General features: G+C 57.6%; 1 protein-coding gene across 1 annotated transcript in view; it reads right to left on the bottom strand.

Annotated features, from left to right (window-relative positions):
* Positions 1 to 279: 279 nt before the first annotated feature.
* CORO2B (coronin 2B) overlaps positions 280 to 15,350 on the bottom strand; it is a 39,378-nt gene continuing 24,307 nt past the window's right edge. Inside the window, exons 5-14 of the mRNA XM_054836353.1 lie at positions 10,217 to 10,333; positions 5,433 to 5,582; positions 4,870 to 5,034; positions 4,192 to 4,308; positions 3,986 to 4,090; positions 3,741 to 3,837; positions 3,092 to 3,204; positions 2,281 to 2,371; positions 2,038 to 2,177; positions 280 to 1,520 (exon numbers count right to left, since the gene is read on the bottom strand). Coding sequence (XP_054692328.1) covers positions 1,389 to 1,520; positions 2,038 to 2,177; positions 2,281 to 2,371; positions 3,092 to 3,204; positions 3,741 to 3,837; positions 3,986 to 4,090; positions 4,192 to 4,308; positions 4,870 to 5,034; positions 5,433 to 5,582; positions 10,217 to 10,333 — 1,227 coding nt within the window. The 3' untranslated portion in view covers positions 280 to 1,388. The remainder of the gene's footprint in view (positions 1,521 to 2,037; positions 2,178 to 2,280; positions 2,372 to 3,091; positions 3,205 to 3,740; positions 3,838 to 3,985; positions 4,091 to 4,191; positions 4,309 to 4,869; positions 5,035 to 5,432; positions 5,583 to 10,216; positions 10,334 to 15,350) is intronic.

Here is a 15,350-nt window from a genome sequence, read left to right as displayed (position 1 = left end):
AAAGCAGCCCAGCCCGGGGCTGTTCCCATCACCTCCTTCCCTGCGCAATCGTGCCGCGCACCCAAGCCCCGTGCAGCCATCCCACAGCATCGAGCCGAGCCTCCGGCCAGCATCGCCGGGACCCCGCAGCCCGGGGGGCAGAGCTGCAGTGCAAGCAGAGGACACCTTGCGCACACCCAAAAACGCCTCCTCGGGTCCCACCACCATCTCTCGGGTGGGGGCCGGCGCTCGTGCACGGCCCCTCGGCGAAGAAAGGAAGGAGCGGGGCGAGGTTTTGGTATCTTGAAAACATTTTATTTCATCGCTATTCCGTGGTAGCATAAATAATAGGCAATGACAGCACATGGAACCAAGAGGGGGAAGCAGCGGGAGCGGGGCACAATGTAAATTAACAGAGAGGAGAAACTGTTGCACTGGTGGTGCTGGGCAGGTCGGCAACTCGATTTAGTGAAAATAGACATATATATAGGTAAACTAGCAGTATTTGGTGTCGTTCCCTGTGCCACAGGCCTAATCCACAAAAACCCTGTGATTGTACACGCGTGCGGAGCCCATCGAGCACCCGCACAGCTCCAGCACACGCCGGGTCCATCCCTCGGGGCAGCGTCATGTCTCTGCCCGGGGACCCTGGGGCGAGCGGGGTGGCATCCTCCCCCCGTCCCCGTGGCACCAGCGTGCATCCCAGCGGAAAGGAGGAGGGCGAGTGCCTTTTTGCAGAGGTGGAGGGAGCCAAAAAAATCCCTCTCCAGTTAGGAAATGCAGCCTCTTTTTATTTTTTTTTTTTTTAATGTAAAGAAGGATAGCGGTGTGTGTGCACGGATGCACGCACACACGTGGAGCAGCTCCCTTCCCCAGGCTGTAGCCCCGGGACATTCCCAGGCTGCTCCCGCCAAAGCCCGGCCCGTGCCGGAGCCTGCCCGGCTGTGCCACAGCCGCTGCCACGGGAAGGGTCCCCGGCTCCCGCCGCGGCAGCGTGCTTTTGTGAATTAAACCCTTCCCGCACCCCGTTCCAGTTCTGCACCCGCTGTCACATTTTTGCATAGGAAAAAAAAAAAAAAATTAATAGCAACGAAGCATCGCGCTTTCCTGGGGAGTCGCCGCCGCCTCGGCTTCCCCGTGCCGGTTAATCCCGACGGAGGGGATGCTGCTCGTCTACTTACTCCAAGACCGTGGCCGGGGCAGACGGACGCCCCAGCCGCCTCTCATGCAGTAGCTCTCGGTTATAGCGGGTTTAGTGCTAGACACGACTAGGAGGACGTATTTCCAGTTAGCGAGTGGGCTCTTGGCAGGTCACTTGATTTCTGGCTCATATTCTGTGTAAGTGGATACAATAAAATTAAAGAGCGAGTATAAACAAAGAAAGTTTATTTATAAAACGTCCCTGGAAGTTAATTATTCTTCGGGCTGTTACGTAAGTTTTTTAACTCCAGCTGTAGCTGTCGGATCCGTATGTCTTTCTGCGAGAGCTCGTCTTTCAGCCGCCGGATCTCGTCCTGCTGCCGGAAGAACATCCGAAGGAGCTGGAAGGGAAGGAGGGAGCTGGGGGGGACCGCGCCAGCCGCTCGCCCCCGGGGCTTCGCGCTCCTGCCAGCCCCCGGAGCCGCGCTGGGGCCGTTTCATAACTCGGCTGCTTTTGCAACGCGACTTCGTCTGCCGTGCTGCTCGCTCGGATTTAATTTTTCACCCTCCAGCTCGGGGACACCTGACGCGTGCAATCTGCAAACTCGACTCCAGCAAAACAAATTCCTTCCAGGATCAAGTGCTGATGTTTCCCCAGCACCTCTCTACGTTGTTCCCGGAGAAGGATTTTAACGAACAAAAATTTTGGAGCTTAACGCTGCTTCTTTCGGGTGCTCTGTGGTTAACACGGAGCGGGATGCTTCGAGCCATAGGGAAACACAGTGCACTTGAGTTTGGGAGTACAAGCAGAGACCTGCAGAGCGGTGGCTTTCCAGGCTGCACCCAGAAAATGTCCCCCCCAGCCAGAGACCGTCCCCTCCCATCCCCGTGCCCCACGCCGGGGCCGCGCTGCTCTACCTCGTTCTCCGTCCGGGGCGGCACGTTCTCCAGCAGGTCTATGCCGTTAACGACGACGCTCTTCTTCTCCCTCACCGGTGCCTTAAAGACGATTTTGGATGTCTTCTTGTAGCCCTCCTTCAGCGACATCAGGATGGGATCTGAGCGGTGCAGAGCACGGGAGGGGGTCAGGGGATGCTGCAGCCCCATCCTGTTTTCGGGGGGGTCCATCCCGCCCACCCAGCGCGGCGCCGGTGACCTTACCTCTGTTCACCCCGCTCAGCCATTCATCCGGCGTGAGAGCTGGCTCCGTACCCGGAGTCATCGGGTAAATGTCCTCTTGGTACGTCTCCGACTACAGACACGGGGAAAGAAAAGCAACCGCCTCCGTCAACCCGCTCACCATTTTAACCACACGTCGCAAGGTGCTGCAAATGGCTGCGCTCGCTCCTTTGGCACGCAGCGACGCAGCCGCCCAGGGCACGCGGGGAAGTGACACGCTGGTGTTTGCACGTTGAAACGCCAGCGCTGCCAGCTCAGGGCACACGCAGCCCATCTGGGACGTGGTGCCCGGCCGCCGGTGGCAGAGAGGAGGGACCGGAGCAGGATGAGCGGCTGCTGAGCTGCGGCCGAGCCCGGGACCAGCTCCTCCACGCAGCCCCGGCCAGCAGCTGGGTGTGCTTCCAGCCGCAGACGGTGCTGCGAAGGCAAATGCCAAACCCTGCTCCAGCTCCGAGGTATTTTTTACTAGAAACAGCCCCCAAACCTCGGGCGAGACAGGCCCCCTGTTACCTGTCGCACCGGACCAAGCCGATTCTGCACAAAACAATCGCATCAAGGCCAGGAGCAACGCAGTGGTGCGTTTCCTAAAACCATTCCCGTTAAGCCCCGGGTAACCCCCCCGGGAATCCCACCCCTGGGAAGTGTAACGACGGGTGCAAAGAGACCCAGCCTGGTCAGCAAAGCGGCGCAAGCAGGGGCAGCTCCACCACGCCGGCCCCGCTTCGGGCACCCCCGGACGCCGCTCACCCCCACTGGCCTGGCCCCGTGCCCCGGGGTGCGGTGAGGGACTCACCCTCCTCGGCACGATCATGGAGATGGGTTCGATCAGCCCCTTGAGGGTGACAAGCTTGTAGAAACGGAAGACCTCGCAGGCCGACACGTCCAGCCCGTGCTTCGGCATCACCCCTGCGGAGGAGGCGCAGACGGTAACTCCCGGGTGCTGCAAACCCCGGGCGGCCGCCTGGGACCCATCCGCATCCCCGGCACAGAGGACCCCAAAAGCTCCTTGCTCTGCATTAGGAGCCCCAGGCCCTTGCTGAATGAATCCCTGCTGTCACCCTGGGGACCTGGGGCACAGAGCTGAGCCACACCGGGGGCGCTTGCAGGGACATTGGGAAAGGGATGAGCAGCTTTTATTCAGGACAAATCACAGCAATCAGTGACGGGTGTCCCCTGGTGATGCCGCGGCACGTGTGACAGCAGGAAGGGTGTCACCAGGCGTGTGCCTGGCCAGGACCCGGCCCCGGCTCAGCTGTATCACTGCGGGAAGGACAGCAGCGCCGTGCCGACACTGCCCTGCAAGTACCGCAGCCCCGCAATGATGCTCCAGAGCCGGCACAGCACCCGCCAAACCCATTTGCCCGCGGCATTTAATTAAGCACCTTCCATCATCTACTTTTTGCACGTCCAGAGCGAAGGCTGAGCAGCACAGCCATCCTTACCCAGTCCTTTTTGCGGCGCCGGGGAGCGAAACTCCATGAGATAACTCAAGTAGGGCTTTTCCGAGCCGATCTCGTAGTAGCGAATGTTGCCGTCACCCTGGAGCGAGCGCAGGGAAGAGCGACGGCTTAGTGCTTTGGCAAAGGTGAGGTTGAATAAAGACCGTGATAACGACCCCCAGCACCCCGTCCTTGGGAAATGCTGGGGGGACACGGGCCAGGGATGCTGCAGCCCCCGCAGCCCGTACCTTGCCAGCCAAGTACAGCATGTGAGTGTCGGCGTCGTAGAAAGGGAAGAGGAGACCCGACAGCCCGTCGATCTCCTCCTCTATCAGGGGCATGGACAGGTCTTCCTGCGCAACAGGAAAAAGCATCTTATTAACCAAGCTGTCCCGACGCTGGTGCTCAGCGGGGGTCCTGGTGGGCGACGGAACGGGGGGGTCCGGGCACCCACCTGGTCCCAGAGGGCGATCTGCCGCGTGTTCCAGCGCGACACCCCCGTCGTCAGCAGCCGCTTCGTGCTGCCCAGGAAGACCACCCGGTTGACGCGGTGGTTCTTGCAGCTGGCCTCCTGCAAGACAGGAGCGCGCTCGCCGGCAGCCCCCCGCCCCGGGAAGGTACCCCCACCTGCTGCCCCCCCCCCAGTGCCTCTCCCGCCTCGTCCCGGTGAAACGCCGGCTCGGTGTCGGCGGGGCGGCAGACACAGCGGAGGTACCGCGATTCAGCGCCTGTCCTCTGGGCAAATCAAAAATGCCCATTTTCCTGAATATTAGGTATCACCTTTACTGAGAAACCACCGTCTTCCTCCAAACTGCAGCTCTTCCTAGAACTTTCTGCACTCCCTCCTAATTTCTACTATTTTCCACAAATCCTCAATTAATAAAAGAATAAAAGCCTCCAACTCCTGTGCCTGGGATGACGCCGAGCCCTCCCCATCACCTCCACCTAATTAAAACAACCAGCCCCTCCCCACGTCAGAGAATTACCTGCACACCCCAGCACACACAAAACATCGTATCACGAGTACGTACAGGATCTTGCAAATATGTGACGCATTTCAGTAGGATTCCTCCCCAAGATCTCATTTCTAACCCCCCCCATCCCGTGCAGCACCCCGGCACGAGCGCCGCACCTGCAGGACCCTGCCGGAACGCGGCTCCACGACCCGCAGCTTCTTGTCCTTGCAGGTGGTGGCCAGGAGGCTGCCGTCGGTGTTGAAGGACATGCAGAGGATGACGTCCGTGTGGCAGTCGATCATCTTCACCGGCTCCCCGATGTCCAGGTTCCAGATGAGGACCTGTGGGACGGGGGGGAGGCTGCCCTGGCATCTCCACTCCTGGAGACTCCCCCACCCCTCCTGCAACCTCCACATCTGCTCCGGGCATCTTAATATCCGCTATTTTGGCTGAAATTGCCCCCTCATCACCTACAGAGCCCCCTTCCCTCCTCCCAGGGCTGCCCCGCAGCTTCCGCTTGTGCAAAACCAACGCGGTCGTTGTGACTGGGTGCAAGCCCCTTGCACAAGGGAAGGGGCCGTCTGCTCCAGACGTGGGGGGTCACTTGCTTCCAGCCGGCCGGATCCTGCCCTGGCTGCACGCGGGTGCCCCCCCACCCGTACCCCGGGCAGGGAAAGCCTTTGACAGGGCGGCCCCGGGCAGTGGACGAGCGTGAGGAGCGGGGCCAGGCAGGGCTCACCTTGTAGTCATAGCCGGCGCTGAAGAGGATGTTGTTGGTGGTGGGGTGCCACTCAACGAGGCCGACGCGCCGGCTGTGCCCGTACAGCTCCAGGACGGCCTCTGTCATGTTCCTCTTCAGGCCGCCCTCGGGGATCTCCCAGATCCGCACCTGCGGGACGGGACGGGTGTCGGGAAGGGTCTGGGACCCCCGGGAGGACCCTGGCACCCGCCATGGGGGGCTCTGAGCTGCTGAATCCCTGCAGCGCCCCAATGCCAGCGGCCTCATCCTGCACCCTAATGGGTGTCCTGGGGCTGATCCGGTCCCCTGTGAGGGCAGGGGGAAGCACGGAGAGCCCACCCCATCGGACCAGCAAGCACTGGGGGGAAAGGGGAGCCCAAAAACCGGCAGCAGTTTCACCCCTGGAATGTGGGTGCCAAGGAGAAGGACCCGATGCAGCCGACGCAGCGCTCCTGGGGGAGCAGGGCCAGGGGAGAACCCTCCCCAGCTGCCATCAGCCTGGCCAGGAGCTGCCGCCCGCCCAGCGGGGAGAACCTGGGTGAAAAACAAGCCAGAAAAACCTCTGCGGGGAAGGGGCTTGCTGAACAAAAGGAGGCGATGCACTGGGACAGAATAAGCCTTCTATAGCGTCTCTTCTCCAATTAAACAGCTCCAGATAACGCTATCAAAGAGCGGTTAGGGATGCTTTCATCTCCGCAGCAGGTCACCGGCATGAAGCCGAAGTGACATGTCACATTTATCCACCCCCTCTTCGGTCCGCTCTGCGCCTGAGCACCCTGCGCCCGTCCGAGCAGCAAGACCTGGGTCCTGCCCGGGTCCTGCCCGCTCCTCCCCGCGGCTCCCAGAGCCCCTCAAACCCCGCAGCGTCCGGTGGTGCCTCCACGTCCCCAGGGGTCAGGCGAGAGATGAAACCACTGAGCTTTGCGCTCTCATCCCCTCCCCACGGCGAGCTGCCCTGGCCAGCACACTCATCCCTCCTGGAGCCTTCATCCCAGCTCTGATACCAGTTGCAGACGCGCGGCAACACCTCTTAGTAATTAAAAAAGCCAAGCCATACGGATGCAGCACACAGCCTGCGCAGGTCCTTTCGCCTCCTCCACCAGCATCTCGAAAGAAGAGCTCACCTTTGGGCAGACGCAGTGGCCGGGGCGGTGCTGCCCCAACGAACGTCGCCGAGTTGAAATAAAGCTTTTCCAAAATGTAGGGAATATCGGGGAGGCTGCTGCCTGGGGAGGGACCACCCTGCCGCCCCTTCAGCCGCTTCTCCCTCTCTTGACCAGCACCCACAAGGGTCACCCCATCCAGCCCGGGGGCTGAGCTACAGCCTGGGGGCGGGTGGGGGGGGGGCAAAAATTCATTTGCAATATTGCAGTGAAAAAATCTGCATAAGGATGGACGGGTGGAGCAGAGAGTTTTCTGCCTGAGCCTGCACGTTCAGAGGCGGGAGACGCTGCTCTCCGGGTCGCGCGGTGTGCGGAGGAAACGGCGCTACGAGAGACACGCAGCGAAGAGGCCGGTTTGGCTCGGAGAGATGATTCCGAGAGCATCAGTGGTTTTCAAAAAAAGGCACAACGCGAGCAACGAGCAACACAACCCTGATCGCCGGCTGTCAAAGGAACCGGTTACGAAAGCGGTGGGTTACGAAACGGCTGTTACCAAACCTCCGGCTGCGCCTCGCTCCAGCGATCTGCACGCACGAGGGCTCCGAGCGAGCTCTGCACGCCGGGAGGTGCCTGCTGCACGCTCGCTGCTCGGGGGATGTGCCGTCAAACCCGGGGGGACACAGGGAAACCTTCATGCGCTGAGCTGCGATGCCCGGGCTCCTGCATCCTCGGGCTCTGCTCAAAGAGGAGCTACCTCTTGCCTTTCGCCGTGCAGGGAGCCTGACGGACGGTTATTTAATGCGTCCTGCATCCGTGCTCAGCTGGGAATCATCGCTGGGGCTCTGCGGCACGGCGTCACCTCTGCGGTCTGCTCCTAACGGAGCGGCATCATTCCTTGAGTCTTGCAAAAAAAAAAGGGGGTGAGTGCCCGGGACGGGCTATTTTGGGCAGGTTTCCCCATTGCCACGGTCACTGCGACCTGAAAACAGACGTGTCGGAATAGTAACGCCGTTCTGCTGCCAGTATAGGCATCGCTGGAGCTAACCCAAAACTCCAGCACTGGGTTTCACAACCTCATCCCATCCTGGGATGGAAACGATGCTTTTGGGAAATTATCGTTAAAAACCAGAGGAACAGCCCTACTCTCCCCATGACACCAGGGAGAGCAGCCAGGGTGGGACGCAGCCCGTGAAACCAGAACCTTCCTCTCCCAACCCATCCTAAGAAACCTCCTTGACACAATTTTCCCTGAAACGCGCCTTTCCCCAAAGAAGGATCCTGCAAAGAAGACGCCGTGCTGCAGACTCCCCCCTCTAGCTCTGCACGCCGCATCAGCTCGCTGCGCCCGCGTGCACAGAGCGCCCCGGCACAAGGAAACGCGGAGCCTGAAACGCCCACAGAGATTGGATAATTCCCCTTTTAATCTTCCCGCTCGGTTCGTCCTGCCCTTTAAAAGCTCCTTCCCAAAAAGCCTTCGCAGCATTTCAGCAGCTCACAGCCTCGGCGGGGACCAGGAACTCCAAGCTCAGCCCTGACGCTAATTGTCCCACAAGGACGAATAATGAATTAATGGTCCCGGTGCCCCAAGGGAGAACATCAGGTGAGGACAGACAGCTTTATCTGAGCGGGGACAGACAGGTACGGATGGATACAGGTTTGATAGCGAGGGAGTAATTCCAGGAGGGGTTTCAAGCAGAGCGATAGCCCGGGTGGGCTGCAGGAGACGGCTCTCCGGCGAGGCAGCGTCAAACCGCGGCCGTTAACGTCGGGTGCTGCCGAGCCGTAAAATCCTCGTCACCCCCTGGGAGAGGGTAAACGCGCGGCGATGCCCCGGGGACAAGGCTGCACACGCCGTCCTCTCCGCGTAGGGCACAACGGAGGAAAGACGCTCGCAGCAGGTCCTCCGTGTCTCCCGTGGCAGCGGTGTCCCCTGCCTATATATATAGGCACATATATATATATATATATATATAATGCAAATACTCTGTTTTCTGCAGCTCGACTCCACGAGGGCCTGGGCATCCTCTCTTTTTGATCAAGACCATTGGCCAGAACCTCATCAGACCTCCTGGGAGCGAGCAGCGAGAGCCCGAAGCTGCAGGACCTGCCCACGGGCAGCACCCCAGATGTGGGGTGGCACCCAGAGCCACGAGCCCACCCGGCTGTGGGGCTGCTCCCCTCCAACTTCGGGGGGGGGAACCCCCCCCAACAGACAGCCTCGGGGCAATTAACTTAATTTCCCAGGTTTAACGATGGCTCACAAAGTCTTCCCACTACCCTCCCTCCCAGCACCTCCTATTCCCCAGCGACTGTATATAAAAGGTTATTATTTAAAGTGGGAAACAGCTCACCATGATTCATGGTCATGATCTGAATTTCCCCCCCCCCCCACTCAATATCTTCCTTGACAAGCTTTCAGCTAATAAAAAATGCCAATATACTGAACCGAAGGAGAGGATGAGACATTGGGTGACGATACAGTGAAACGCTAAGGATCAGGCGAGGCAGATTTGTAACTGGTTAAAAACTGGGTCACCCCAAAGCCCAGCTTCCGCCGTGCAGAATGGGTGATGGTTTCTGATCTTCTCCCTTGTACAACGGCTTTTTTTCCTTTACGATACAGCCCTTGGGATGGATTTGTTTGTGTACAGAAAATAAAAAGGAGGAGGAAGATTCAAATAACAGCTACGTAAAGATGATCTGATTCATTATCCCCCAGCCTGCAAAACTGCCTTTTGCTCGTATCACTTGATGCATCAGACCACGAGAGCAGTTGCAGCCCCTGCGGTCCCTGACAGCAAGAAGGTTTAATAATAGCATTGCTGTTGGGCTTGGGAAAAAAAAAAAAAAAGAAAAAAAAAATACGAAAAAGACCTTGTTGTGCACAGCTGTACGGCTTATCTGCAGCGGGGGGAGGCAGAAAGAGCAGCGCTGTGACGATAAGTGACAGCGGGGACAGCAGAGGAGCTGGGCACCGGCCACAGCCCCTGCACCACCGACACAGGACCGGGGATCGGCACAATTTGCCTATTGCTCTGCATCGACCTCCCCGGTCCTGAGGCTGCTGAGCCATCACCCACCCGCTGTGCCACTGCCAGCCCCTTCCCCACACCTCCGGGTGTATAAACCAACCGTGTCCTGGGCTGCATCCCCAGCAGCGCGACCAGCAGGTCGAGGGGGGGGGATTGTCCCTCTGGTGAGACCCCCCTGCAGTGCTGCGTCCAGCTCGGGGGTCCCCAGGACAAGAAGGACATGGAGCTGTTGGAGCGAGTCCAGAGGAGGCCATGGAGATGATCAGGGGGCTGGAGCACCTCTGCTATGGAGACAGGCTGAGAGAGTTGGGGTGGTTCAGCCAGGGGCTCCAGGAAAGCTGGAGAGGGGCTGGAGAGGGAAATCCTTCCCTGTGAGGGTGCTGAGGCCCTGGCACAGGGTGCCCAGAGAAGCTGTGGCTGCCCCTGGCTCCCTGGCAGGGTTCAAGGCCAGGTTGGATGGGGCTTTGGGCAACCTGGGCTAGTGGAGGGGGTCCCTGCCCATGGCAGGGGTGGCACTGGGTGGGCTCTGAGGTCCCTTCCAACCAAACCAGGCTGGGGTTCTATGAATTAAAGACAGGAGGGTACATGGAGTTGCACAATTGTGGCCGCTCACCCCCAGGAGGTGCCAGCCCAAAGCATCCCAGCTCACCGAGGTGTCTTCGGAGCACGACGCGATGATGTTCTCAATGAAGGGATTCCACTTGATGTCCAGCACATTGCCCTGGTGACCACAGACTTTGGGGTAGTTTGGTTCGATCCGGCCTGTCTGTGATTTAAAATAAACCAAAAAAAAGGAGAAAAAAAAAAGAGAAAAAAATTAAAACTTAATGATAAACTTGGTCTTCTTAAGGCTGGAGCCTTGATAGGGGAGAGAGCTCCATAGCTCACGCTGGGATGGGGCTTTTGGCCAGAGGAGACACCCAGCCAAGTCAGGGATTGGTTTTACCTCGTTAATATTCCCTGATCCACGTATGAGAAGGGGTTTCTGCAAACACAGCCCCGTGGGGCTGCCCACCCCCGGGGAGGGGGCACCACCAGCTGGGGAGCTCCCTAGGAAATCTTTGTGTGACCATCAGAAACCACGGGCAAAGGGGCTGGAAGGGACTGGAGAGGCTCCGACCCGATCAGCCATCAGACCTTGCACGAAGCACTTGGTACTTTCCTCCCAAACTTTGGCAGCAACGTTGAGCAAGGTGTGCACGCGTACTCTGCAAGAGAAATCCCCAGTGGCTTTGGGGTCACCAACACTCTTGCTTAACGACGGTAATGACCTAACCGTGACACCACTGGATGGGATCCTTCCACACAGATGGAAACCCTTGCAAGACTTTTAGGGACGGTCTGGTCCTGACATCCCAGGAGAGCGAGGACCTGCAGAGCTCTGCAGCAGGGGACGGTGCACAGCACTCGGCACGGTCTCCTGTGAAGGCTCCCGTTGCAGGTGGGCTGCAGGAACCCCTGCTCCTTGCAGGGACCTTGCAGGGACCTTGCAGGGACCTTGCAGGGTGCCTTCGCAGCCGGCCACCCCACCGCCCTTCCTTCTCCTGTGCCGGCTCCTTGCCGCAGCCCGGAGGTGGTGGCACGCTTCGGAGTGTGCAAACTAACTAGGTCAGCACGACACAGCCCCTAAATATTTCATAGCCCTTCCAGCACTGACCTTTCCACACATCGAGCTCCTGGCTCCATTTAACGCGAACAAAGAAAGGCACCGAGGATAACGCTGCGGTTTTACCATCCGCAGCTAAGGGCAACGGCCAGGAGTGCTCCGGGCAGCCGGATCAGGCCCAGGGACTCACCCCGGCACCTTCCTTGCTGGGAAGGTTTATTTCCATTCATTTGCTCCTGGGGAGACACAGCTGCTAATTGCTGTGGTGACTCGCAGCTCCGGTGAACGCCAGCCGGAGCATCGCGGGATACACGGGCAGAACGTGGGATGCACGGGCAGAACGTGGGATGCATGGATAGAGCATGGAATGCGTGGGCAGAGCATGGGTTGCACAGGCAGAGCACGGGATGCACAGGCAGAGTGTGGGATGCACGGGCAGAGCATGGGATGCACGGGCAGAGTGCGGGATGCACCCAGATTCGATCAGGCAGCGATGGAGGGGCATGGTGGTGCAGAAAACCATCGCACGAGGCACTGAGAAACACGGGCAAAAATGGACCATGTCCAGCAGGAACCGCACCAAGTGACCCGAGAGCACAACCCAGCGCGTCTCAGGGCTCTGCAGGGGCTGCCCAGCAAAAACACAACCCCCCCCGAGCCTGCTTTCTCAATTCTTAAACTATTCTTCAAATTGCTACAGCAGCTCTAAGTCACCCCTCGGACACGGCCCATATATAAGATGAGAACTAGGCTGGCCTTAAACCACCGGGGACGCAGTTATATGGGTCATTTCAGTTATCGAGGTAAAGGAAAAAGAAATAGGCTCCTGCTCTCGCTGCCTTCACGAACACATGAACACACGGACACGTCCAGCTCCATCCCTGCCTGGGTAACGGGGTCACTGGCAGTCGTTCCCCTCTGCCCCTCGATGCAGGCTCTCACAAACACTCATTAATTCCCCGTTAGCCGGTCTGTGATGAGCACTTAACGCAAGACTGATTTCCGACTCGTGAGCCTCTTCCTAATTAGGGCACGTTATACAAATTCCCTACCCGTATGGTGCAGGGTTCGTTTTCCCTTTGGGGGTTGATACCCACCGGTGTGATTTTAACCTCCATTAGGGCCAATTTCAGGGGCGTCAGGGCAGGGACGGATGGAAGAGCCGGGATGGGGCCATCTCCTCCTTTGGCTGCCAACAGCATCACTGGGGCTCGCTCAGAGAGCCTAAATTTGATCATTCTGCCCATCAGCAATAAGCTGGCTCAGATCTGAGCTGCCACGTCAGCCCCAGACCCTTAACTGCCTCCTGCCAGCGCTGATGCATTTTCCTCCCTGCATTTACCCGGCAGCTTTGCCCCGGGTAAGCACCGGTGATCAACGTACACAACGCTTCTGACATTATCGAGCAGCTGAAAGGGCGTTTTCCTGGTTAACGCCCCAGACTTGGGGTTTATTAGTGCTATTATAAATCAGTTCCGGTTTTTAGGGATAAAACCAAGCAAAGTGACATTCTGACAGTTTTGCCAGGGTGACCCAAACCTCTGGCGATGCCACGGCCAGAGGGACGGTCCCCTGATCCCCCCATCCTGGTCCCCTGAGTGCCCCCAGCCCCTCATTCCCCCTCCTGCCTCCCAGGATACTTTTCTTTGCCGAGATTACATCAAGCACTACTGCAAACACTGGAGCACCCCGTAGGAAGGGCAATGCATTTAAGTACGCATCACCCATGGATTTTAAATTTTCCCTTTACTCGGTGGCAAGACAGCCCCTTGGGAAGTCCCTGTCCTGCATGGCGGGGGGCGATGGCCCCCAGCATCTCCGGGATCCCCCTTGCACGCCAAGATCTCCGTGCTGGAAGCCAACGGTCCCCAGGAAAAGCAAAGTCCAAGGAGGAGCATCAACTGACCAAGTGCTGAGAGTACATGTGCCACAACACAAGGGAAATCATTAGAGAGGGCAAGCCCTTCACTTAAATAAAAAATAAAGTCTTTCCGATGCAGAGCCTAGAAAACAGCTCTGATCAAAAAGTTAGTTTTCCAGTAAATCGAAATTTCCAAAGGAGTGGAGGGGAAGATTTAGGAAAATGGTGCTTTTGATTAAAAGCATCCTGATGCCCAAACCCAGCATTCACATTCAGTAGGTGTTTCCTCGGGGACACACGGAGCCCCAGGAGGGGCTGTTTGTCCCGACGGATGCTCGGGACATGGGGCGAGAGCTGCCCCTGGCCTGGGGAGACCCACAGAGCCCTCGGGTCAGCTGCTGCCTTCACCCAAACTCCACTGCAAAAGTCATGCCATGAAGAGTTAGGATGAAAAAAAAAAAAAATCTGATTTTTTTACATTAAGTTTTCCCATTAAATAAAAATAATTCTGCAATATCGGTGCTTCGTTAGCACACGAAGCTCTGCCTCCCGGTGCCACCCAGCGACCCTCCTGTGAATTAATGGGATGCAAAGCACAGCTTTATCGGTTATTAAGTACCCTAGCAGACATCGCTTACCCAAACAGCTCGGATTATCTAGTTTCCCCCCTATTTTCATATTTGCATTGGCATGACATTATTAACACACTGTCTAGAGTAGAAATTCATGCAGCAGCTGTTAAATTCCAGGCGGACAGACCTTTTAACGGCACAAGTTAATATGCAATCACTTTAATTTTGAGCAACCAGCCGAGTGATTTCCTTTGCAAAGTAGATTTGATGGGTTTTGTCAAAATTCATTAGGCTTTCAAAAGGAAAAAACAGAGTTTGGTTACTAGGGGTAGTTTCTGCCCAAGAAATCAGGAGTTTTGATTAAAATTAGTTGAATGCAGCCAGCACGCAGGAGCTGCCCCGGTGCCCGCAGCAAGGGACAGTCCCTGTGCAAGAGCAGCGGTGGGTTGTGCCCATGCACAGGGCACCTGGAAGGAGCCGAATAAAGGAAATTAAAAAAAAAATAAAAAAAATTCAAAGATCAGGGGTTCGGGCCATAGCTTCCCATTTAGTCATTCTTTGAGGGACCTTGCCAGCAGCCGTGCATTAGGCTGCGGTGAATCCTAATCGCCGGATCCCCGACCCTGGCCGGGGGAAGCTCAGTGACCCAGATACCAGCTCTTTAGCAAGAGCCGTGGCTCTGCGGGCTCCAGCAGCTCTGATGTTTTCCACAGCACGGGCTGGAAGGAGCGCTTGGAAAGGAGAAAGTTGTTTCTATTATGTCTTGGGGAGAAAGGACAATGCTTTTCACCAGGTTCCCCGGAACCACAACCCCAAAACGTTTCCAAACCCTCATGTTTCCTATGAAGCTCCACGAGGATGGCAAAAAACCTTTATTCAACTCCACCCTCAAACCTAATCCTGCACGGAAGACTTTACAGAACCAATAGCAGCATCCACCCGGCATCGATGCCAGCACCTCCAGTGCCCGTCCCTGGGTGAGAAACCTCCCCGAGGAAGGAGCACCCACCGCCAGCCCCAGGGAGACCACCCTTCCCCACCCGCAGCTCCCCCCAGATGCTCCCAAATCCCTTAGCGGCTTTTAGAGGGGGATCAGGGAAGCGCTGCCCGAGGCGTAGGGGATTTACAGGGTTTCCCAGGAAATCCTTGAGTACACACAAGTCTCCAGTGGCTGAGATTAAGAGTAAATACATTTACTGCCGTCTTTTTAAAGGTCTCTCCTACTCGAGGAGGAAATTACAGATTTCCCTGACCCGGGGCAGATCCCCAGTGATTTTGGTAGGAGGGAAGGTCGCTGCAGGTGAACTGATCTTCATTAGGAACCAAGTCAAACGGGACCAGCACAAGAAAGAGAGAAATCGGGCAAACCCTCGGCAGGGACCCAGAAAACCCGTCGCCACGATGCGCTGCCAGCACCGGCGGGTTGCACATCTCCCCACGAGACAGCGGGGACTGGCCCCGGCTGAGAGCCCACGGGAAGGGGGAGGCAAGAGGAGGGCTGCAGGCACAGCTGGGCATCACATCTGCAACACGAGCTATTAAAGCAACGAACGGTGAGAGCTTGAACGCGAAGGGACGGGTTACTGGGCAGCGCAGGTGTCGCACCAAGAGACAGCACTTGCTGCCCCAGTCACTCGCACAAATAATTCCCCAGGGAAATTCCCGTGTGCAGGTGGAAGGATGCTGCTGCTGGAGGTGTTTCTCTCCAACAACTGAATAAGGACAGATGCCCCAAGCCCTTCTC

Source organism: Grus americana, chromosome 10 (genome assembly GCF_028858705.1).
Source record: "Grus americana isolate bGruAme1 chromosome 10, bGruAme1.mat, whole genome shotgun sequence".
NCBI classification, from domain to species: domain Eukaryota; kingdom Metazoa; phylum Chordata; class Aves; order Gruiformes; family Gruidae; genus Grus; species Grus americana.
The sequence above is the reverse complement of the archived record's forward strand: the minus strand, read 5'-3'. Positions and strand labels throughout refer to the sequence as shown.